The 23,366-nt window shown below is 41.1% G+C and overlaps 1 protein-coding gene across 6 annotated transcripts; it reads right to left on the minus strand.

Moving 5' to 3' along the window:
• Nucleotides 1-442: 442 nt before the first annotated feature.
• MKNK1 (MAPK interacting serine/threonine kinase 1) lies at nt 443-22,988 on the minus strand. 6 transcript variants are annotated; one of them, XM_058842742.1, is made up of 14 exons: nt 22,949-22,988; nt 21,961-22,072; nt 19,393-19,488; nt 16,269-16,367; nt 15,495-15,592; nt 13,964-14,043; nt 12,443-12,516; nt 9,249-9,353; nt 6,254-6,309; nt 5,563-5,658; nt 4,621-4,815; nt 3,837-4,001; nt 3,180-3,220; nt 443-2,270 (listed from the first exon to the last, which is right to left on the minus strand). In XM_058842742.1, the coding sequence occupies exons 4-14, from the start codon at nt 16,363-16,365 to the stop codon at nt 2,042-2,044; spliced, it is 1,236 nt and encodes a 411-aa protein (XP_058698725.1). In that variant the 5' UTR covers nt 16,366-16,367; nt 19,393-19,488; nt 21,961-22,072; nt 22,949-22,988; the 3' UTR covers nt 443-2,041. The 6 variants fall into 6 exon arrangements, with proteins under 6 accessions (XP_058698725.1, XP_058698723.1, XP_058698727.1 ...); XM_058842740.1 differs by having other exon boundaries at nt 3,180-3,223; XM_058842744.1 differs by lacking the exon at nt 3,837-4,001.
• Nucleotides 22,989-23,366: the final 378 nt, after the last annotated feature.

Here is a 23,366-nt window from a genome sequence, read left to right on the forward strand (position 1 = left end):
AGTTCAACTAAAAGGCAAGTATATATAAAGGGTCTGACACCTGGTTTGGCATTCCTTCTCTATTCAGATTTCACTCAAGGCATGAGCTGCACAGACACTGGAAGTGCTGCATCCCACACCTCCAGGAAAACAACCTTCCCCACCCAAGAGCCACAGACCTCCAAAGAAACTAAAAAATGACTCTGCAAGAGGCACTCAGAACTAGACTACACACAAGAGAAGAACAACTGGCTTAAGTTAACACCTCTTCCCCGCCTGGGGCGCTTTTCTCAGTTCCCAAAAAGAAATATGAGATCACAGACTGATAAATAAAATAAATCAATAGAAGAGGGAGGTATGCCTAGCCTCAGACACTTCGACTGTCTTAAATTTAATGTCGCACAAAGAATTCTTTTTCTGTGTCACCAAAAACAGAGGGAAAAAACCACAAAGAACTGCCAAATGTGTTAAATACATAACTTAGAACATTTTAATTAAAAAAAAGCAAAATACATTTCATCATTCATTGGCTGGCATGATGTATAAAAACTTTTAAATAACAACTTTAATATTAGTCACAAAATACAGCATGTTTTATAAAAATAGCTGTATGCACTGATATTACTGATAACGTAAAACCATGCTGAATAGGCCATGCAACGACATTCAACTTTGACCTTTCAACTTCCAAGTGCTTGTTGCATCTGCTTACTTTATTCCTTCTCACTCTGCTTGGGAGGGTTTTGTGCTGCCACTTGGGGGCCTCCTCCTCCCCCCCTTGCACACAAAGCCCTGGTAAAATGTTTCAGAAAGGGCTGACAAGTTAAGGTGCATCATGGGCATCTCAGTGGCCCAATTTTCACAGCTTATGTTTCAGAAAGTGCTCAACATGTGTGTCCTTCTCCATAGACCTCCCTTTGGTCACTTAAATCTTCGGCTTTTCAGCCAAAAACCTTTCAAATTATTCTTGGCTCTGTTGCACCACAGTATTGAAACTGGAAGCAAAAATCTCGACACCCAGCCTGAGATTACTGCAAGAGGCAGAATTTTACGGCTGCAGCACCATTTTTGTACAGTTGTATCTCTGCTTGTGGCATTTCTAAATTATTCACACACCAAAATTCACTGATGTCTGTCTGCTCACATTAGGAACTCCAGGTAGGATACACAAAAGGTCATGGAGAAATACAATTTTACAGAAAGAAAGGAAGGTTTAGCTGAGCATAGCATTAATATAATAAAACCCCATGTTAGTATTAAAAAGCCTGCCTAACAGTAAATATAAACTGTTACATAAACAGTCTGTTACACTGCAGTTATCAGATTTAAGAATGTAACTGTTCCAAGGACATCAAACTCCAGAAAATTAAAAAAAGAGATGGTATGGAGTACATTGTAGTTAAGGGCGAAGATACGTCAGATAAAAATCCCACCTCTCCCAGTTTTCACCCCACATGCTGACACACAAATTATCAACAACATAAAAAAGCTACCCAGAAGAAGCATGAGCAATCCTTGTACCTGTACAGTACCATCCTCATTCCATTTAAGCCCAATGAATGTAATGGAGACAGATCCCAGTCAACTCCTTCATTCCTGAGTCTAGAGAAAGACAGGAGGGCACTGTTGGTTGAGAACAGTCCCTGCGGCTGGCAATAACAGCAGCACCTTCAAAATGTGCCATCAAGGAGAGCAGCCTTTGGCAGGGAGAGACTTAATGCTCTGCTAGGCAAGTGTGTGTTTTTCCTGATGTTTCCAAGTTTGCATTTTAAACTGTGTTCTTCTAAGAAGAAAATGAGGAAAACTTAGTGATTTATCACCTCAGATAATACAGCAGCAAACTCATCTTCTGCAGTTTAACAAAAATCAGTTGAATTATCTTAATGCACTAAATCTGTCAGGCAAAAAACATTCCCATAAAAAGCTGTCCCCTTAAAGTTACAATCACATCACAAGAGCAAGCTCCTAATCAAAGTGTCAGAAGCAGAGCAGCTTTTATCAGCGCTGAAAATCCAAGTCAGAGCACAGCCTGATCCTGCCCCCCACACAGCAGGAAAGAACTTTAGAAGGCTTTATGGGGAACTGGCTGGAAGTCGCTGGTCTTGGTGGCGTGTGCCATGGCCCTGCGCCTGGCCAGGCGGGATTTGGAGGGAGGGGACAGTTTCATGGAGCACACAGTGTGGGCGGTGCTCTCCTGCTCCGCGCTCAGCTCGCTCTCGTGCTGGGACAGCTGCCGGTTCAGGGCTATGGCCTCGGCAGCAAACAGGGTCAGGTCCTTTGTGCTGCTGTTCCTGCCCAGGGAAAGAGAAGGAGGAAGCAGTTTCAACACAGGCACTTCACCCATTTGTCCTCACAGCAGAGTATCTATTTCCAGGTGTGTTTATTTCTTCTTCCAAATCACTGAGACAGCAGGCAAAATCACCAGTTAATATTTGCATCTGTCCTCACTCAGAGGACCAGCACTACATAACAAGAACACTCTGAAATTTTGGAAACAGCCACAGTTCTACTCCTCCCGCCAAGGAATTCTGATGATAAATCCAGGAAGCCACTTATGTCATCCTTAATTTCTACCTGTTCTCAAAGGATGGGCATTTGGGGCCATCCAGAGAACTGCAGTCCCACTATAACTGCACCTCTGGCTTAAGGAAATGCATTTCTGATGGGGGAACCACCTGAAATCACCAGCAGTAGACACAGAGACAGAAACAGATGTGACTCAGGCTCTCTGGCATACAGAATCTTCCATCAAATCACCTCCAAAAAGGCTTGCCCTGCTCACAGTAAATGGATATTGTGAGTGCCACCAACTACAACGAAAGTCAGGTCCACGCCTGTGTTTATGGTGATTATCCACCCATCAGAAAGCAGTCTCTTTGGGTAGCACATGCCTTTATGCCTTTTTCTCCCCCTCCTGGGCAGCAAGCTGACAAACCCATCATTATTTCCTGTCTAAGATTAACACTGCACTGCAGGAATTCCCTCTAATGCTTTTCACACAAACAAGCAAGATTAGATCATAAAGAAAATTCAGAGCTTTAATATTTCTGATGTTCTTAACAAAATTCGTGTGGCACATTTATGAAGCTCCATTCTCAGCCAGGGGATGTTACCTCCTAATTTGTCAACTCCTCTCTCCCACCCATTTTTCAGTAATTTTCCTTGACCAAGTTTATAGATGTTTGGAAAATAAACCCTACCTTTGAAGAACTTGAGGGGTGGGCAATCCCCTTTCAGGAGCCTGCTAGAAGAAGCAGTTAAGAGAAGTTAGTTACATATTACCAGCTGGGAACCAAGCTTTCCCAAGAGTGACAAAAACCAAGTGACTCCCCCAAATCTTTACAACTAACAGATACTGCAAATAAACTAATTCACTGTGAGCTTACAAATCACTGTTTGTTTGCAAAACATATTTCATAATCTGTCTCCCCTCACAAGAAGATCTCACAGCTTGCAGGTATAAGACTACAGCTTTGGAAGCTCTCCACAGGGTCTATTCCTTCCTTCCTGAGCTGGGAACTGAAACAAAAGAGGACACTGCTGTTCTTTTATAACCATATTTACCAGCATTCTGCATTACTGTATTAGCACAATAAATTGTGTACTGCAGTGCTTGCTATTCACAAGAAAGCCATTTTAAATGCACAAAGCAATAATTAAACAAGACAAAACAAACATTTAAAGGCTGACATATTCATCCAAATATTTACCACGCAGAAAAAATAAAGCTACTGTGTATCATTTAATTAATCAAGATACAAGCACTGAAACACACAAGGACTCTAATAAAAAGTTAAGAGACAGGGAACAGCTTGTTTGGAAGAAGAATAACTCTTAATATAAAGGGGGATACATACTCCTTGAACCCATGAATGTTGCAAAACTTGAGCAGCACTAAGTCGTTCTTTGGCATCACAAACCAGCAGCTTTGAGATGAGATCTTTGGCCTCAGAGGAAATATGTGACCAGTCCTTGTCAGGAAATTCGTATTTGCCTTCCTGAATGCTCTCAAAAAGCTTGTTCTAGCAAAGGAAAAAATAGTCACTTGAAATACACCACAACCAGAAAGTTTCTCAGGGGAGACTTCCCACTCACTTTTGTCCACCTAATGTGGAGGGCAACAACTGAAACCATCCATTCTCCTTATGCAGTCAATGGAGAGCAACAGGCAGCTCCACAGAGTGCCTTGGTGCAGCCTAAGATGGACACAATACACTGCTGAAAAAACTTCCCTCCACCCCTAAGAAGGCAGCTAAAATACTCTTTTTTTTATTAAACAAATTCAGGCCCTGCATGACAACCCTCCCAGGGCTCAGCTTGTATCTGAGGAATTGTAGTGACTACCATAAACCAAATCAAGGATTACAGAACAAGGGAGGATTCCAGAGTGAGGAATAGGGTGAGGAGAAGCTCTGAGATCTCACAATAGGAGGAAAGAGAGGCACTTGTACAACCTTACTTTAGAAACTGTTACCACTCAACTTCTATACTGCCACCCTCACTTCTCAGTGACAGCTCATCCTCCCAGCTAGCTGCCAGCATCAGGCACAGCTCTCCACTGCTGGCATTACAGCACGTCCTGCACCCAAAGCTCAGGGGAGAACTCTGCACTCCCCACACACCCAGGACGGGCACACCCACCTGGCAAACTCTGCAGACTTCTCCTCTGTCCCAGCCACAGTCTGTGCCACAGTTGCCCACGAAAGGGGGGTAACCACTGAGCATGATGTACAGAATCACCCCCAGGCTCCACAGATCACACCTCTTGTCATAGAACGTGGCCTCCTCCATGAACACTTCCACCACTTCAGGTGCCATGTATTCTGCAGAGCCACACTAAGAAACCAAATTCAAGCAAGTTTTCAAAGGGAGGGTCACATCAAAACAAGACTCAGGTTTATAATTTTCCACTCTTTATACCAAGTAGCTTGGTGTAAAAGCAGAAATCAGGCATCAGTGAATATTGAAGTTCCTATAGCTCTTTAGCAGCACCATAATCTGTTCCACATAGCTGTGAGCCTTTAATCCAAGGTCAAAATATTAATTTACATCTTTCAGGTTTTTAAATCTTATCCATTAGTTATCAGACAAGTGTATCAGGGGAATAGATTTCTGCAAGACTTCTGCAACTCCGTCAGATTTTTCTTTCACAGTAAATGGCAAAAGCACAGGACTGTAGTTTTTCAAACTAATGTGTATTATAAAGCCACATTCTGATTAAAGAGCTTGCATTCTCCTTAGCTTGGCTACAGAACCAAAACATGGGGAAATTAACACAAAACTAAGGTTCAAAGTCTGTCCATAAGCACACAAAAAATGGGCACAAAAGTTTCCCTATTTGATTGTGTAAGAGATAAGCAGGACTGATGTGGCACATGCTGGCCAACAGGAGAGTTAACCCTGCCTGCTCCTGTGCTTTTGTGTATTTGTTCTGTGACTGGGAAAGTGAGACAGTATTCATCACACATACACTTGCTTGAAATGGTAAGTGGCAGTAAGCTCTTTGGAAGATCTCCTCTGCAGATAAGGAAAATTGGCTTATAGTAGAACAAAAAAAGCACAAAGCCACAACAGGTCTCTCACCGGCGTTGTTAATTCAGGAGTAGTTATTGGAGTACATGCACTGTTCAGCTTCACCCCACTGCCAAGATCAAAGTCACATATTTTTACTGGTGACATCTAAAAAAAGAAAGAGGTCAGGAAGACTGTGATTAATGGAAAATATATGAATATGAATATATGTGAAGTAGAAAACCCCAGGACAGAATACAGGTCCCTGTTGAGACCCAGCCTCTCACAGCTGCCTTCCACTCCTTGCATCCACCTGCCCTGCCCCAGCCGTACCCACACCACCAGCACATGATCCTGCTACATTAGTTTTTTATTTGGTTAGGCAAGTGCCAGTACACATCAGGGCACTTTGAAAACTGGTCATATAATGTGACCAACTGGCCTCTAAATGCTGCTTATCCATCTGGCTCCTGGCCCAGAACAGATGAGGCACCAGGGTGTCACTGCCGTCCCTCTGTAAGGCCAGTTGGCTTTTTCTCTCTTAGCCAGATGTTCACATTTTCCCAGCTCAAAAAAGAATTTAGTCTCTTTTAAGCTTCAGTTCTGTTAAATTTAGTTGAAGTTCACTAATGGGTTCAAAAGTTCCAAGAAAAGAAGTTCCAAGAAAAAAAGGTTTAAGAAAAGAATAAAACCACAATGACTGTTTTTGGGAACCAGGTTAAAAAAAAATTCAGTTTGGAAAGTTAAGAGACCAGAGCAGCACCTTTTCTGGAGATTCACACAGGATGTTTTCAGGCTTCAGGTCCCTGTGAGCAATACCTAAACAGAGAGCACAGATGTTCATTAGAAAGGACACTCCCCTGTTTTATATCTCATTCCTTCTCTTTATTAAAAGGTGACCTGGGAAATATTCTAGATCTGAGCCTGCTACACAGATCTGCCCCTCTTAAATATAATAATTTAACGATAAAGTGCAACTTTAAAAGTCACTTTTGAATCCTGGTATACCTTTATCCTCCTTAACTGTATAGGAGTGTCTGTCAAGCAAATGAGAACCTGCTAACACCAGAACTTTTTGTTAGCCCAAATTAATTATGTTCCTTAAAACCAGCTTACTGAGATGACTGGTCTGTAGGAAAGTTTAATTCTTTACACAGTTTAATGACACTATTTTTGTGCCTTTTACAGTAAATTTCTTTTTCCCAGATGGATCAACTGGCTTGCTGAACTCTTATCAGCACAGACAGTACTTGAGGCACTCTTCCCTGCAAAAAATCCCCTGAGTTCCCAGATGAAAATACCCCTTGGAGGTACATACTCAGTGCTGAAGCAAATGAAAAATTAAAGGTTCAGTTAGAGATGCAGAAGAAAAGCTAAAGGAAAACAACCAAAGGGCTTCTTCATTGAACTCCTATCAGAGTAGGCAAACCTAACAGGGAAACACGAAGTTATCTGTGTAATCCACACAGCAAGGTGGTTCTCTGTTGTCAAAGAAGTTCTTCAAATGCCTAAAACCACAATTTCTGGAAGTTCTCCGTTTAATATGATCAAACTCAATTAGAAGGTAGAAAATGAGAGGCAAAAAAAATCAAATCAAATGAGCAAATTGGCTGTAATTTAACTGCAGTCTAGTCTTGATTTAGAAACTTACACTCTAAAGACACCTGATATTACTTCAGAGTACGGGAAGGAAAATTCCACCAAACTCTAGCCAAGGGAGCTTTAAATGTCGTTTCTTCAGCACACTCCACAGAATGTGGCTTAAAGTATAACAGCAGAGGCCCAATTTAAAGGAATCAGTGTTCATACTGACACAGTGCACGTGGCTTTGGCACAAAACATGGCACAATGAACCTACCAAGGTGGCCTGTGCTGACATTTACAAGGCTGACCAAACTCCCAACAGTTGGTTTGGCTCGCAATGGGAAAGCCAAGTGTCTTTTTGTATTATTGTGTGAATTCAAATGTCTGATTATGTAACATTTGATTTTGCAGTTGCACAGAGCACTGAGAAAACAACTGCCTTTAAACACCCCTCCAGTAGATTATTAGCTATAAAGCACATCCCAAGTGGGTTTAAGGCAGGATTATCATCCAGCTGAGTTTTAAACTACTCCTGGCAAAAGAATTAGGTGTCCTCATTCAATTTTTTTTTAAAAGCATTTAGCTATAGCACTTCACCATTAGGCTGTGCAATAAAACTGCTTTAATTTCCTGTTTACTTTAGTGTTCTGTATCCTATTTACTAATTATTTTAATGTCACACGGAAGAACCATAAAGAGAACAATAAAATGGAAAGGGGATGTAGCTGATTCTGCAAGCCATGTCCCCACTGTCCCAGTTCACAGCAAACAAGAAAGCAGATTGCTGCTCTACAGTCATTTTAATCAATCACCCTCCTCTTGTTTGGGAAAAGGGGAATTAAAACTAAAAGTGGAGAGAGAACTAAAGAAAGGTATTAGCTCAGTTGATGTTAAACCTCTTGAATGGGGTAGCTGGACTTCCAGCTGTTAAGAAACCTGCTATAGCCCTGAAAATAAAAAAAGAATTTTTCCACATATTCAGCCTAAGTTTCCTGTCTCTTTTATGTCCCATATCTCAAAGTCAAAATCTTCTAAACACAGGTATTCAAGAAGCACCTTCTCTGAAGGTTTAACACTGAATTATCACATAGGCTGTGAAAATTACAAAAACTCTTAATCCAAACTAAATTTGGTTTCACATTCAGATTAACTTCTTGTAACAGTCACAACATGTGACAAGATCCACATTCCTCATGTTTACCATTTTTAGCCCTATGCATTGCTACAATTTTCTTTTTAATGGGTTAACTGTTGAGGTACCAGTGCTGTGATTCCATCTCAGCATATAAACAGCAGAATAGAACTAAACATTTATTGTACCAGGGCCAGTACTAGGCAATTTAGGCAGCAAATGCAAATCTGCTGAGATCTACCAGGCTAATCAGAATGGAAAAATGGAAGAGAAGAAATGTATCAAAATAAATAACCAATAAACAGCCTCCATTACATGCCATTCTATTCTGAGCTAGTCACTGTAACAGGCAGTGAAGCTGCAAGGCCAGATAATCAAAACATAGGAAAGACTTCAAAAGTATCCATCACATTCAGCCCAAAAATATACTCTGGGATGACCATAATGCACAGAAATTTTGGAATTTCCCAAGTCAAAAAAGCAGCAGAAAAACACTAACATAAAAAAAAAAAAAAATCTCTACAAACATTAACTGCTTTAAATCTAAGAAAATTCCAAATTAATTGAGGGCACCTTCAAATAAAGACTGGTTCACTTAGGTCTCACAATTTAACAGTGAGAGTCTAAATGTGGGGGCCAAAAGCTACTACAAACCAACAGGTCATGTGACCAGCAGAAATTCTGAATAATAAAAAGAAAGTAACTTGACCTGAAAGACAAGGAAATTAAAATTTTATTAGATCCCTTTTGAGTAACCTTTATATGGTGGCTTGTGTAACAAGAACAAACAAACTCTACCCTCATGTTAACTCTCTCTGGATGTTGATTCAAGTTCTCTTTTTGAAAAGCCTGCACCATCTTAACACTCCCAATTACTTAAAATACTACAATATGAAAATAATATCACAGAAGAAAAAGCTTAAGTCACGTGGCATTGCTGTAAATGGAAACACTAGCAAAAGCTGTCTACTTAGAGATAAATGCATTTTATTAGCCAAGTGTACAGTATTAACCAGTAAAGATGGAGGCAGCCTTCTCTCACCTTTTGTATGAAGAAAGTCCAGAGCAGAGGCAATGTCTCTCACCACTTTGCTTGCTTCTCGTTCATTGAAGTGCTTCCTCTTTTGTATGTGGTCCAGGATTGAACCTGTCAGGGTAACAGGTGAAAGGGAAAACCTCAGTATGAATGCTGAACTAGTTCCAAGTATCATGAATCCATAACCTCATTTTCACACTTTATAGCAGCCTTTCACAGCAGGCAACTTCTATGGAGCAAAGAGGGGAATGACTAAGAAGAAAAGGCACAACTGAGCAACTTCACTACTTAAGTGTGCTAGAACATAATTTTCAAACAGTGCAGCTGTCTCGTTTAAGCACAGCATGAGAGGCAATCACTTTTTACTGCCCCAGGACATGACTGGTCTGTTTTCCACACACTGGGACAGTAGAGATTTGACAATAGAACCAGTAAAACTCAAAAATATCAGCTAAGGAGATACATAAACACTTCAGCAAAATCCAACCTACCCCAGGTCATGGGTGGCCATACTCAAACTCTCCTCATTTTCTATAATGTCACCACTGAAACTCTGCACTGAAAGTCAAGGATACATGTTTTGTGCCTCAACACCACCAAAGTAAAAAGATGTTTGACCTTTAAATACACATCAAATTTCCCACAGGCATCAAGGCAAGGCTTCTGTACTGACTTAAGGCAAAATTTGCCCAGTGATATAAAATTAAATTAAAACATACTGAAGGGCTAGTAACTTGCAGGCCTCACTGGTATCCCTTTAACAAAGAATAAAGGGAGGTCTGATTCCTCATTTTCTTACAGTGATTTCAATCAAACCTCTCAAAAGATGAAAAATATCTTTAAAAAACCATGTAGTCCACAGAGATCCCAGCTCCCTACGTAACCTTACTATTGCCTTCTATTTTCTTATTCAGAGAGGTGTATTTGTAAAAGCAATCAGGCAAAGAAATTCAAGAAATAACTGCCATTTGTTATTAGCCCCAATACACTCAACATTTTCTACCTCAGGTGATTTTACTTTTTTTAATTCTTCAGTTCCAGATGTGGAAGGAAATCATCTGTTGGGTCATTCCTATTCTTACAGCATCAATGCTACTGCCACTCCTCCACAGTGAGTGCTCAGAGAGGGAAGAGAAAGGACATTTAAAAAGAAGAGAGATGGACAAAAAACTGCTCAGATATGCACAGCCATGCTGTGTCAGGTGGGTGGAGGAAGGCCACTTTGGACCAGGTTATTAGATTCAAACTCAGACATCTTCCCTTGTCAAAACCAACACCTTCTAGTTTGCTACAGATTTCTTGAGAGCACAAAGTTCAAAGGGGTTTCCTGGTGTAGCTGCTCTTTGCACCTTTAGAAAGCAGCAACAGTTCTTCCATGTTTCCAGCCCCGTGGAAAAGACCCCACACTTTGCAGGAAACATTACTGAGCCACCTGAAGTGCTCATCTCACTCAGCAGGTTTACCTGAAATTCTCTTTGCAAATAGAGCTGATATTCAAAGTCTCTCAGATAAGAGTTACATCAATATCAATAAAAACATACTTTATTGACTTTCTATTCAGCCCACATAGAAAATCCTTGTGAAGAAAGAATAGCAGGGCACTCCTGCCACGGTTATTCCTACCTCTCCAGTACTCATCAGACAAAAAGCATTATACAAGCACCTCTCAAAATGCATTTCAGAGGGGAAAAAAAAGTGGAAAAAAACTCTTACATCATGCAAGTTCAATCTAATCAGCTCGATTTTAACTCATTCAATTATAAAATGCTGTCAAACAAGGATACTAAAGGGACTCTGCACATCACAGTGAACTGAACACAGACAAAAGCAGGAACAGAGCTCCTTCAGTTACCACAGATACTGGAAGGCAAAGTTGAAAATGGAAAGCCCAAATTAGGCTCCAACACTGTAACAGCAGCCTCTGAGACTGGAGTTACTGAAGTAAGGCTTGCATTGAAGATAAATGTTCTCATTCTTGCCAGCCTTGCCACTCACATAAGAATCTGCAGTGCATCAGATCTGACCTTAATTCCCATTCTTTGTCTTCAAACCACATACCTAATACTTCAAATACTGTTGTTTTTTTTAAGAGAAAAGTAGCCTCAGCCCTAGCTGAGCCTTTAAAAACAGAAGCCAAGAGGGAAGGAGTAGCATTATTATCCTCTCAGCAGCCATGCAGTGACACTGACAACCACAGACTGACAATGAGTGTTAACTAATGGAAGAATGTGGAGATGAAAAAAATTACAAATGCAGATTCATCTCAGTCAAGTCCTATTACAGCTTATTTGTCAAAGACATCTGTGCATTAAGACAAAGGGTTATGGGAAAACATGGGATAAACACAAGATGCATAAAAAGATGCAGCAATTTTGAGAAAAGTTAAATGAAAGCTTTTACTCAATAAATATCCATCTCTTTCAAAAATAGTTTTGCATCTATGCAGAAAGAATTTTTATTTCTTGCACATACAATTGCTCCTGGAAACCTTCTTGACCAGAGACAATAAACTACGTTCTCTGGGCAGCAGGATACTCCAGAAGCTCAGTTTTCCTTTGAAGGGTTGACCACATTAACTCCTGGTTTTGCACAGCCATGCAATTAGTACTGTAATTACACTCCATGCAGACAAATGTGAGAAAGTCCATAAAGTGCTTGCTGCAGCTTTCTCATTCCCCAGGTGAGTGGGAAGTGCCAGAGCCCAGTGACCACTCAGGCTCACTTGATGGGCTCTCACAAACCCCCACAAGCACAGCTGATTCTCAATAACAGCAACCCCAGGCACAGGCAAGACCGTTTTCATAACAGAGTTCCACGAGTACCAGGAAATTAAGTCAATCCTACATCAAGGGAAAACTCTGCCAGAGTATTCAGATGCTGCACTTAGGATCATGCATAACACCTGACATCCTGTGTGTCTCCCCTTGCCTGAAGGTACTGTGACCTACTGAGTGTATTTCAAACCTACCACTTTAATAGAGCTGACATTTCCATAACTTTCAGAAAGAGATTACAAATGCATGACCAAACCCATCAATACTCAAGAATAACCATACTTCAAGCTGTCTAAAATACTTCCTCTACTTCTTGTCCTGAAATTCTCAAGCATTTAAAGTAAGTTCTTTAATTGTTATTTTAAAACAGAGGCAAATAGGAGCCAAAATGATTCAATGAGCAAAGACACAGTTTTTGCACAGTACCTCCTCGCAGCTTCTCAAAGACCAGGTAGTATCTTGTGTCATCTTCAAAAAATTCTATTAACTCCAAAATGTTCCTTTAAAAAAAGAAACAAAAAAGAATGGAATAAAAGAAACAAGCATGGAACATACACATAGAAATGAAGAGTTTCAGCATGGATAACTAGGAAGTGCCAGAAGTAACCAAAAATACAAGTTCTAGTTAATCAAATTGCTTTGGTTGCCTGTGGCATTAAAACCACATTTCCAACTCACACTGAAATTTAAGCATGGGAAATGTGCCAAACACCACACTCACCAGGATTGTGAGAGCTCTGCTACTGCTCAGTTGACAGGAAGATAAGTGGTAGTAGGTTGTATTTAATAATTTAAAACACTGCCTTTGTGCTGAAGGCAGAAATAAAGAAAAAATAATTAAACTGGCATTCTTTCTCTCTGGAAATCACAAAGCAAAACACACAGGGCTCAAAGGAGACAGGCATCTGTCAACAAGATATTAAATCCAGCTCCTTAGTTGCCATTTTTAGACTAACTCCTGTTTAGCTCATGTAAATTATTTGCAGCATAAATACCCCAGGTTGCTTTGAGAATGCCAAACATGCAAGTCAGAATTTTTTACATTTAATGGTATACCAAATCCCTGAAATTCTGCATGTGGTCATGTGAGCTTGAGTTTTTCATCAGCTGTATACTGGATGACCATTTACTCTTAACCTCACAAAAGAAGAAACACATGGTCTGCTCCTCTACAGCACAACGTAAGTCCATGAGTTTGGTAAACAAGCTGTTTTTTAAATTATTTCTGTATGTTATATTAAGTATTTTTTTTGAAAAATTCAATATAAAGCCGCACAATTGTAATATATATACATCATCTGTGGTATATACATTCTAGATTAATAGAGACATCTAAAAGTAGCTTCAGAACTGGCTCAAACCCATCACAGAGCTTCCAGAGCACGCTGCCAGTGCCTGCACAGCTTTTCTTCCTCTTCATACATGAGCAGCAGCTTTAGAGTTGCTTCATCCTGCGGCTGCATGAAGTCAGCACGCATCCAAGTGAGAACTACGTTAGCTTTTTGCTTATCTAAGAGCTCCAGAGCAAAAGCAGGAAGGCTGACACGAGGAGGACAAACCACACATCAGGGAAAGGAATGGTAAGATTTCCTTTCCACAGCAGCTGGTATCAGTGTCAGCTTTTGCTGATGGTGAAATCACAGGGGAGAGTGTCAAAATGTTAATTTCTCATCTGGACAAAAGCCATGCATCACTGAAGCACAATCAAGCTACATTGACCCAGTTGCTAACTGAGTAATGTAACTATTAATCTGTAAATAGTTCCCCTAAATTTCACAGGTAAAGAAGGGGAAATTCTTACCCTGAACTGATGCCTTGAGAAGTCAAGTCTAAAATTCAAGTGGTTTTAAGGAGAATACTGCAAAGCTTCTAACCTTATCACACATAAAAAGTTGAAAACAAATAATCAAAACACTTTAATTTAAACAAACACAAGACCATACTTACTTGTTACCCTGACACTGGTACAGAGTTTCTATTTCACGGAAAACCCGACTCCGACTATGCCCAGCATTTTTTTCAATGATCTGTGAAAAAGAGTTTTAAGAACTCATATATGAAAAAATACTGCAGGAACTGTGCATGTAGCTCTGGAATTAGGTAACTGTTCCAAGGTTTGAATCTAGGGCATTCCCACTGGAGAAAAACACTCCACCTTTGTTTGTTTGTTCAATTTCTCATCTGGCATTTGTTTACAGAGCAGAGCAGTGTCAGCACAGCTCTGGAAGGCATTCAGAGGACAAGAGAAATTAGGGCAGGAAGAGAAGAGAGGAACTAAATCCACACATTACACAGCCAGTGACCAGTTACCACAAGCCTTTTCTTGCATCATTTTAACTTTGCAATGTGCAGAACAGGAGTTCTACCAAAAATAGATTTGAGTCACATCAGACACTGATCAACCAAAAGAAGAGATTTGAAGAGATTCACTAGAGGCATTTAAGCAACAAGTACCAAATTCACCACAAAATGAGAGTTAAGTTCATAATGTAAACTATATGGAGACCGAATAATAGAACCTAAAGAAAACATACATTCAATCTCAGAGCCATCAGAGGCCACCTTCCTTCACACCATCCTCAGGCTGAAAGAGGACAAGAACAAGGGCTTTCCACAGAGTCTGAGCCTGAATGATTGCTGTGTAAATTGAAAGCTCATGACATTACCAAAACATCACCACCATCTGTATCCAGGACTGGTTTCTTATTTCTGCACCCTGGTGCAAAGTTCTCTGGTACAGAAGAGGTAACCATTCACACCACTAGTAGACAGGTCTCTGTATCTGATCACACACAATTCCTAATGCAGAGCTTTGTTTATTTCAACCTTTCAACTTCAACAATTTTACAAAGTACAGACAAAAATGCAGCATTTATAGAACTACTTTTTAAAGGGGCTTAAAATTCTGTGCCTATTTTTGAATAGAATCAAACATAAAGCTTCCCTATTGCTGTTATGTTTGTAATTAAATGGCTCAGGAGAACAACGAATTTGTAAATGAGCCCTAACATTTTCAGTTCAGATGTTACAGAAAGAAGATTGGCCTCTATCAGAAATAAAGACAGCTTTCCATGAATCATTGGTAGCACCTGATGCTCTCTGAACTCAGAGGAGCACCCAAAAGCTTGCAGTATTTGGGAGGCCATGCTGTATAATGACTCAGCCTCTTGTTTCATAAGAAGAGACAAAGGTAGATCACAACCAAAGCAGCGCATGAGAGGACAGCTTGCCCTGAGATCCAACCATCTCAGTGATTTACTGTCTGTGATTTCTACCTGCAGCTGATAAACCAGCTCACTCTGGAGGCACAACACTTAAGATGATAGGTTTTCTCAACCGTTATAAAACAAGCTCGTTTGAAGCATCAAGAATTTCCTAGAAGGATTTGCTATTACCCACTCTATTGCAGGTTTTCCCTGAGATAGAGAGAGAAGACACAACACAGACAGAAGTGATGCTGCTTTTACTCTATACTTACTTTTACTGCGTATTCTTTCCCAGTTTGGAGACTGACAGCACCCTGAACTTTAGCATATGCTCCCTCACCAAGCAGCTCAGCAGTCAGCTTGTACAAGTCTGCCAAAGAAATCCAGAAGGACACATTCATCAAAGTGAATTTTGAAAGTCAAAGATATTTTAATGAATAACATCAAGACAAGTTCTTTATCTGAAAAGCATCCTTCAAATTTATGTAGCAATAAAGCAGACATGCCTTAACTACACTTCCTTTTTCACCTCACTCTTTCAAGTTCCAGAAAAATTAGACGTGACCTTTATTACAGCATCAAAATTACACATTTTTTCACACTAGAAATGTTTGATATCTCAGCAATCTCTAGGATCTCAGCCACCTTCCCTGTCTTCATGTAAAACTCAGAAACATTTTTTTCAGGTGGAAAACAATTAACTCCTTGCTCAGAAAATGCCTACCATACTTAATCTACTTGCAGAGACGGGGTTTTAAAGTACAAAAACTTGAATATTTAAATCTAGAACACTACTACCATCTTTATTTGTAATGTACTTTCCATTGCTACTTGCCCACTAGGAAGTTCTATACTGCTCAGTTTTCTCACTGAGCAATATTTTACTTAAAAAACTTCACAGTATTTTTGCACACATCAATTCAATCAAAACATTTTGACATCAGCATCATTCCTACCAAAAAAATTCAATGTTTAGCTAAGAAAACAGAAAAACAGCAGAAGCAAAGCAGACTGCAGCAATTAAAAGCTTTTAAATTGTCACCAACCTTCGAACTTCCCAGGGACCTGATCTGTGGCTCTGGTTCTTTTTTTCTTTTTCCTTTTCCCACTGTCTGCTATGGGGACAGGCTGACTGCTGACCATCTCTGTGTGGCAGAACATAGAGGTGACTTTAACAATGACTTTATCAATCACTTTAGGAGAAAACACAAATTCTCTTGTGTGTTTATGTTCTTATCTATCCAAAAGTTTCTCTGCTTTTCTTCATCACAGGCTGCCACCTCTTTTCCAAACATCATAGGAAACCTAAAAAGGCAATTTGGGTGCCAATTAATAGTTTGGAGGTGGGGGGGGGGGGGGCGTTGATAAATAAATGTAAAACCAGGAGGGAACAATAATGCATCTATACTGAATCCTGACCTCACAGCACAGTAAGGCAAGGCAGAGAAATAATCCACAACAGAACATGTGCCCTGATACCAGACAACACTTGCAGCCCTCACAAGGGCACTCTTCTCTAAGCCACTCTACTGTTTTAAAAAGAGATTGTTTTTTTCAAGTCAGCTCAAAAAAATGAGGCTCCAAAACAGCAGGAAGGTGTGGGGAAGTTTCAAACCACTCAGTGAAACAAAGCAACCACAGGAGTTAAGGTATCACGAGGACAATCTAGGTCAGTTGATGCTGCCAAAAGGCCATAAAGAAAACCATTTCTCACAGAACCATAATGTACCTTTCTAAACCACAGGTCAGTGGGTAATTTGTGCTCCAAAGCAAGAAGTGTTTATGGCATTTAGATATTTTTCCCCCTACATTACTAGCTGCAGATACTACAAGAGCTTAGTCAGAGATAACAATTAACTGATGCAAGATATTATGGCAGAAAAAACACCTGCATATTGTTATTGAAGACTTAAATAAAAACACTGCCATATTTGTACAGCTAACCCATCTCCAAAAAGGTTAAATGATTCCACACTGAGGTTCTAGGTGGGAGCACCAGTCACATCCAGCCAAGTTTGCCCAAGTTTAAAATCTCAGCTGAAAGTCTTCAAGGCAGTAGCAAAGTGCACCAAAGACATTTTACAGCCAGGAGGAATTCTGACTAAATTAACTTTTAGTGATTTTGTACTAGAGAGAAAGCAAAATCAATAGAAATAATGTAATTATGAGAACACTGGTAATGAAAGAGCAAGTCCCAAAAACTTCTGTCAATTCTCTTTTAACAGAGACTGTGATATGCAGTTTTTCTGCCTTTCACTGTGTCTAAAGTACCCAAAACACAGGAGAAGCTCCAAGGCAAAAAACACTCCACAACAACCTACCAATACATTAAATACCTTTTCTTTGCTCCATTACATTTTTCTTGTTCTTACCTGTCAGTAATAGCTACTGTGAGTGTCACTTAGAACCCACATGTCTGAAAATTTAGAACAAGTGTTATTTTGAAAGTCCTTTCTCCTTAACAACTTAGTGAAACATTTAAACATATATCACTCAAAGCCTCAAAACAATAGTAAATCCTCATTTTCAAGTCTTAGGCAGAATGTGTTCAGAAATCATCATGATGGATGTTATATGTGACTTCCTAAATACAGTAATATAAAGCACATTTTACCAATTTCTGAAGAAACTGCTTTCTTTTAACTCAAACTGACACAAACACAACTTCAAATGTTAAGATAAAGAGAAGGTGAGCCTTTGGCAGCTAATTCCAGCTATCCTCTTTTTCAATTCAACCTCCATCAGGACTGAAATGACACACATGAAGCTGCTCAGAGATAGGGCTGCTCTGCTTGAAGGTGGTGCTTGATTTCCACAAGGTATCAAACAAGTAACTTTAATGACCTGATCTTCTACAAGTCATAGCTAGGCAGATTCTATTCCATTTCAAATATCACCATTTCAGAGCTTGAAACAGACTAAAAATCAGCAAAAATCCCAGAATGTGAATCCTGTCTCTTAGCACAGCTGACATATTTCTTCACAGCCAGCTCCTGCACTCTACCAGCTGGCTCTGATATTTACAGTCAGCTGTTTATTAACTCACTACATTATTTCAAGTCCTTTTAGTCTGACTCAATTCCTAAATTGCAGAGAATTGCTTCCCTGAAAACAGGAAGTTCACTAGTCATGTACACAGAAACGAAATTGCTGAAAAGTTGACATTTTTAGCCTATAGTCTTCACTAAACTTGCCATCACAGTAAAGCATGAAACATTTGCTGTATTACACTCTTGTTACTGCTCTGGTCTGCTATTTCACATCATTGTGTAGCTCACTTCTGTCAACACACCTCATCCTTTAAAGGTATCACAGCTTCAGTCTCATTACTCACTTTGCTACAATGAACCAGTACTTAAGTAAGAGCCAGTACTACAAGAAAATTCCTTTAGTCCAGACAAACACTTTATAGAGATTTTTCAAGCTTTCAAAAGAAATGGTTTTTTTTCCTACAACCAAAAGAGTTTCTGGTGACACTGAAGGACAGTGTGCCTCAACCATCCAAGCAATGCTGATGTGTTCTGCGTAGTGCAGGAGTGCTTCTGGTGACAAGGACACTGTGGGCTCTGAGGCAGCTCACCCTGCCAGACAGAGAGCTCAGGGACTGGATGGACTGCTCTGGAGGGAAATGGCCCATGGACACATCAGGTCCAAGACGAGTGTCTTCAAATTCTGATCTGTCCTTCTCCAGTCACGTTAGGATTATTACTCACAGGGTAATGTTAGCAGTAAAAGCCACACTGTAAGTAAAATGAGAGCAAGTTTCTGTCTTAGCTGCCATTTTGTTGAAGCCCCTGAATTTTATTACCATCATCATAACTCAGTGTTGAGGCAATATTTAACACACACATTATTCAGAGCCTGTGTGGGAAGGTAGTTACAGCCTTTCTCTTTTGCTGTAAAGAAAACTTGCAAACAAAGCCAAGAGAAGAAGAAAGGGAACAATTACCACAAGTTTCACTTTATTCAGACCATAAATTGTCTTTCATCTTGCTTCCTAACACTCCATATATGAACATGCCAAAATCCACTACCCAGACCTAACTCGCCTCTCTTTCTAATCTGCTTCCCAAAGGAAGGAAGAGTATATTTGGAAAACAAGCACATGTGTGTAACAGGAAGCACTTGGAGAACACAGAAAAGATGCCTTTTCTATTAAGAAAAGAATACCTTGTTTGTGTATTTGAACTCAGTGGAAGAAAGCAGAGTCCTGGTACCACCACCTGCTCCAAAACTGGGTCTTGCTTGAGCCAAGTTGTTCTGGAGCTGAAAAGAAACACCAGCACATTACCACTCAGAAATCATGAAAATGTTTTTTCCCACATTTAGGTAGTGCCCAGAGTCTAAAGACATTGCAAGGACCTGTTGTGCTGGGCTTCACGTGAACACACAGCAAAAGCACACCCCTAAAATTTCACTGGAACAAAATGAAAACAGACCTCAGTCCAGTTTTCCTCTCAGCTCAGTGTCTCACATTGTTCCAGGACCCTCCCTTCTCCATTAACACTGATTCCTGTAGATGTGGCTCGTAATGAAACTGGACACACTCAGCAGGCGTGTCCAGTTTCTCTACAAAAACCATCTATTTGCAGGAAGCTCATAACAACCCAAGCTGCTTTCATAAAGCAACTACATAGTGATTGTGTTTGTAATGTCACACATCAAGAAAGATACAATTTGAAGAGGAAGAATGTGCAATGATGTATGAAAGTCTGGTGTCAAATCAGAGAGACTATTTTATATTCATTCTGTATTAAGTATATTAATTTCAAATTGTAAGAAGTTGAACACTCATACTTGATTTTTGCACTAGTTTGCCATAATTCATTCTTAGCTGTCAGAGTTACCTGCTCATTCTACCTACAATACAACTTTTATTTTCATTTAATCTGAGTTATCCATGAAGGGAGAGGAACTTAAAAAACATTCCAACATCTTCTCAATAATATACAAGAGCATTAACATTTTCAGATGAACACCTGAAAGTTCACAGGAAGCCCAAGCAATCCAATTTCATTAAAGAGCAAGTCTGACAAAAATTATTGATCCAGCCTTATCATGGCATTACTGTAACAACTCAGAGTGTCCCAGCTGACACCACCTGCCTGAAACCCTTCATGCTGAGGAAAAGGTTACAGCAACCTTTCTCTTTGTGTCCATGCTTCCCCCTGCCATTCCCTCTGTCACACTTTTCAGGAGATCAGTGTCACATTATCTCCTGCTTGCGCAATTTGCAGAGTAACTTTTTGGTACTCTCAGCTAACACTTCCCTTGCAAACTAAACTAAGTGGGGGTTTTCTGAGGTTCCCAGTCAAACCCTCCAGAAATGGATGGATCTCACTTTTCAGGAGAGCACATCAAGTTATTTCAGATAGATTCCTCCCACCCCAGTTTTTTTACTTCACCAGGATCACTGCTGGGGAAGAAGGGAGAACCTTAATGGGGAGGAAAGCACACAGCGCTCCTTTCCCTCTTGTGTTGGAGGAACAGCATATTTTGACACACTGATGCAGACATGAGACCTCCTGAAATCAGCCTGTGTTTCCCCAGGCACACATGAATTTCTTTGAAAGCATTAATTATCATTCAGAATGACAGCAAAAGAACTGTTATCATCCCCACTGCAAAGACAAAGGCAAACGAGAAGTGTCCTGATCCACCTAAGATGTAACAAGTAAGGAAAACAAATTAGACTGAAGGTGGCTTAAAAACATTGTAATCTTTCTAATTTCTTGTTCAAGGACAAGGTACCTCCAAGGCAGCCACACGGATGGGAGGATATAATAGGGTATATTTCACAGGGCTAACAAATTAGTGTAAGTTATTGTAAATGTAACGTAAATTCCCTGTTGGGAACAACATGGCACACACACTGGTTACTGCACTAAAGAACATCCTCTGTCCTTCTACATCCAACAGAACAATCAAACATAATATTTAATGCTCCTGACCACTGGCAGATAGTTCATATTTATGATGCACCATCAGGGCAGTAAGAACTTAGCAGAAAAGTTATTTTAAACTCCATCACACACATTCTAAATGAGAAAACTCCTAGCAATAGTGTGTTGACACAGCTACTTAAAGGTTTTCCAACCTCTAGAGCACTTTTAAATTAAGGAGATATCCAATGTACATAGCTTCTAAGCAAGAGAGCAAGCTGTTTACTCTCTTCTACATCTGATGGAATAAACAACTCTAAGAAGACTGTCTCTGCATCACCAAGTAGCTCCTCTAATCCCCCTCAGCTCCCTTGCTACTGTAAACCGAAGAGAAAAACTTCTTAGAAGACAACTTTTCATTTCACAGATAGAAGATAAACATTTCCTGCTCTTGTGCCACACCCCACAAATGATCAATCAGATAATCACACTACACAACATACACCTACATCAGCAAGTAGCCTTGTTTGGAGAAGCTAATCTAACTTAATGTTTTTCTAAACTTTGAAGCGAGACTGATTTTTCTTCATTTTCCCCTCCCTGTGCTTTCAACTCTGAAATTAAGTCATTAAACTCCACAGCATTGTCACATTTGATGTCATGTAATATTTGTACCAGTGTTCTAACATTTGTTACCAGGTACTAGGAGAGAGGAAATTCCTCACAGATGTAAATACTATTTTTTAAAGTATTATGGAGTACTGGTACCATGAAGTAATGTCATAGAAGCATTTTGGTTGAAAAAAACCTTTAAGGAACCAAGAAAGGTTCAAATGCACAAGGCACCCGACTTTACCTGGAAGGCTGCCAATACAAAACACTTTTAGAACTGAAGTGAAAGAGGCTCAGCTCTGCAGGAGTGTTTTGCCTTGCTTCCATCCAGTACCTGGGAGGCACGAAGAGGAGCTCTGTTTAGGCAATAACAAAAACAAATGATAGTTGTTTGAAGTTACCAAAACATACACCAATCTTCCCAAGCCAATTATGAGTCATAACATTGTATGATAAAGACTTTCAGAAGGGGTCAGCTTGTAAGTGGCAAAAGAAAAAAATAAAAAATAAAAAATAAAAATAAAAATTTTAAAAAATGGCAGTGGCTTATTTCTCAAGAAATCTGACACTTCACAGACAAGTGCCAGTGGTGTCAGGGAATGGGTTGATTTTTGGCTATCACAAGTCCTGCTGATGCCAGCAGCCAAGCTGTCACCCAGGGCTGTCCCGCTGCTTTTCTTGCCTCAGAAGGTCACCCTGCTCAAACTAATGCCACAAAGTACACATTAGGCAGATTTTCAGCGTTCCTCGGGGTTCACAGTTCCCGTTTTATGCCAGAGGAAAAACATAGGAACTAAAAGATTTCTCGTGATCACATCTAGGAGCTGGTTCATTCCCCTCTGTTCTCACACCAGCAATGTCCTCAGTAGAAAGCAGCTGCCGTAGGAGTGAACAGACTTACCACTCTTTACTGAAAAACGCGCTCTGTATGAAACAAAGCGCCTTAAACCTTCGGGGAACAAATTTCCAGCCCCAGACACGAGGAAACTCCCGCATTCATTGGGGAGGGCCCCCAGACCCCAGGCTGCCGGCCGGAGGGCTGAGGCACCTTCCAGCCGTCCCCGAGCCGGGGCTGCTGCCGCCGCTCCCGGCGTCCGAGCGCTCTGCCCGCCACACTCCCGGACGAGCCGCAGGAGCTCCTGCGGGCACCGACCGAGCCCCCGGGGACTCCCTTCCCTCGCCTCCCCTCAGCTGGGCGAGCCGAGAAGCGGCCACAGCCCCACCGGCCTCACCTCCATGGCGGCCGCGGGTCCCTCCTCGGCGGGGCGGCACCGCCCGCCCCCGCCCGGAGCGCCTGAGGAGCAGCGGGAGCGCGCGTGCGCGCGGCACCGCCCCCTGCCGGGAGCGCGCAGGGCGGGGCCGCGGCTCCCCTGAGGGGCCGGGACGGGGAACAGCGATGGGCGAGCAGCGATGGGGGAGCAGCGATGGGCGAGCAGGGATGGGGGAGCAGGGATGGGCGAGCAGGGATGGGGGAGCAGGGATGGGCGAGCAGGGATGGGCGAGCAGGGATGGGCGAGCAGGGATGGGGGAGCAGCGATGGGGAAGCAGCGATGGGGGAGCAGCGATGGGGGAGCAGCGATGGGCGAGCAGGGATGGGCGAGCAGGGATGGGCGAGCAGGGATGGGGGAGCAGCGATGGGGGAGCAGGGAT

Source organism: Poecile atricapillus, chromosome 7, assembly GCF_030490865.1.
Source record: "Poecile atricapillus isolate bPoeAtr1 chromosome 7, bPoeAtr1.hap1, whole genome shotgun sequence".
Taxonomy (NCBI): domain Eukaryota; kingdom Metazoa; phylum Chordata; class Aves; order Passeriformes; family Paridae; genus Poecile; species Poecile atricapillus.

Coding starts and splice junctions, on each gene's coding strand:
- MKNK1 (XM_058842739.1), bottom strand. CDS start 16,383: ATGTTCTGCCACACAGAGATGGTCAGCAGTCAGCCTGTCCCCATAGCA. Junction 14,044..15,494: donor GGAAAGAATACGCAGTAAAA/GTAAGTATAGAG, acceptor TCTTTTTCACAG/ATCATTGAAAAAAATGCTGG. Junction 5,659..6,253: donor TGTGTGAATCTCCAGAAAAG/GTGCTGCTCTGG, acceptor TTCTTTTTTTAG/ATGTCACCAGTAAAAATATG.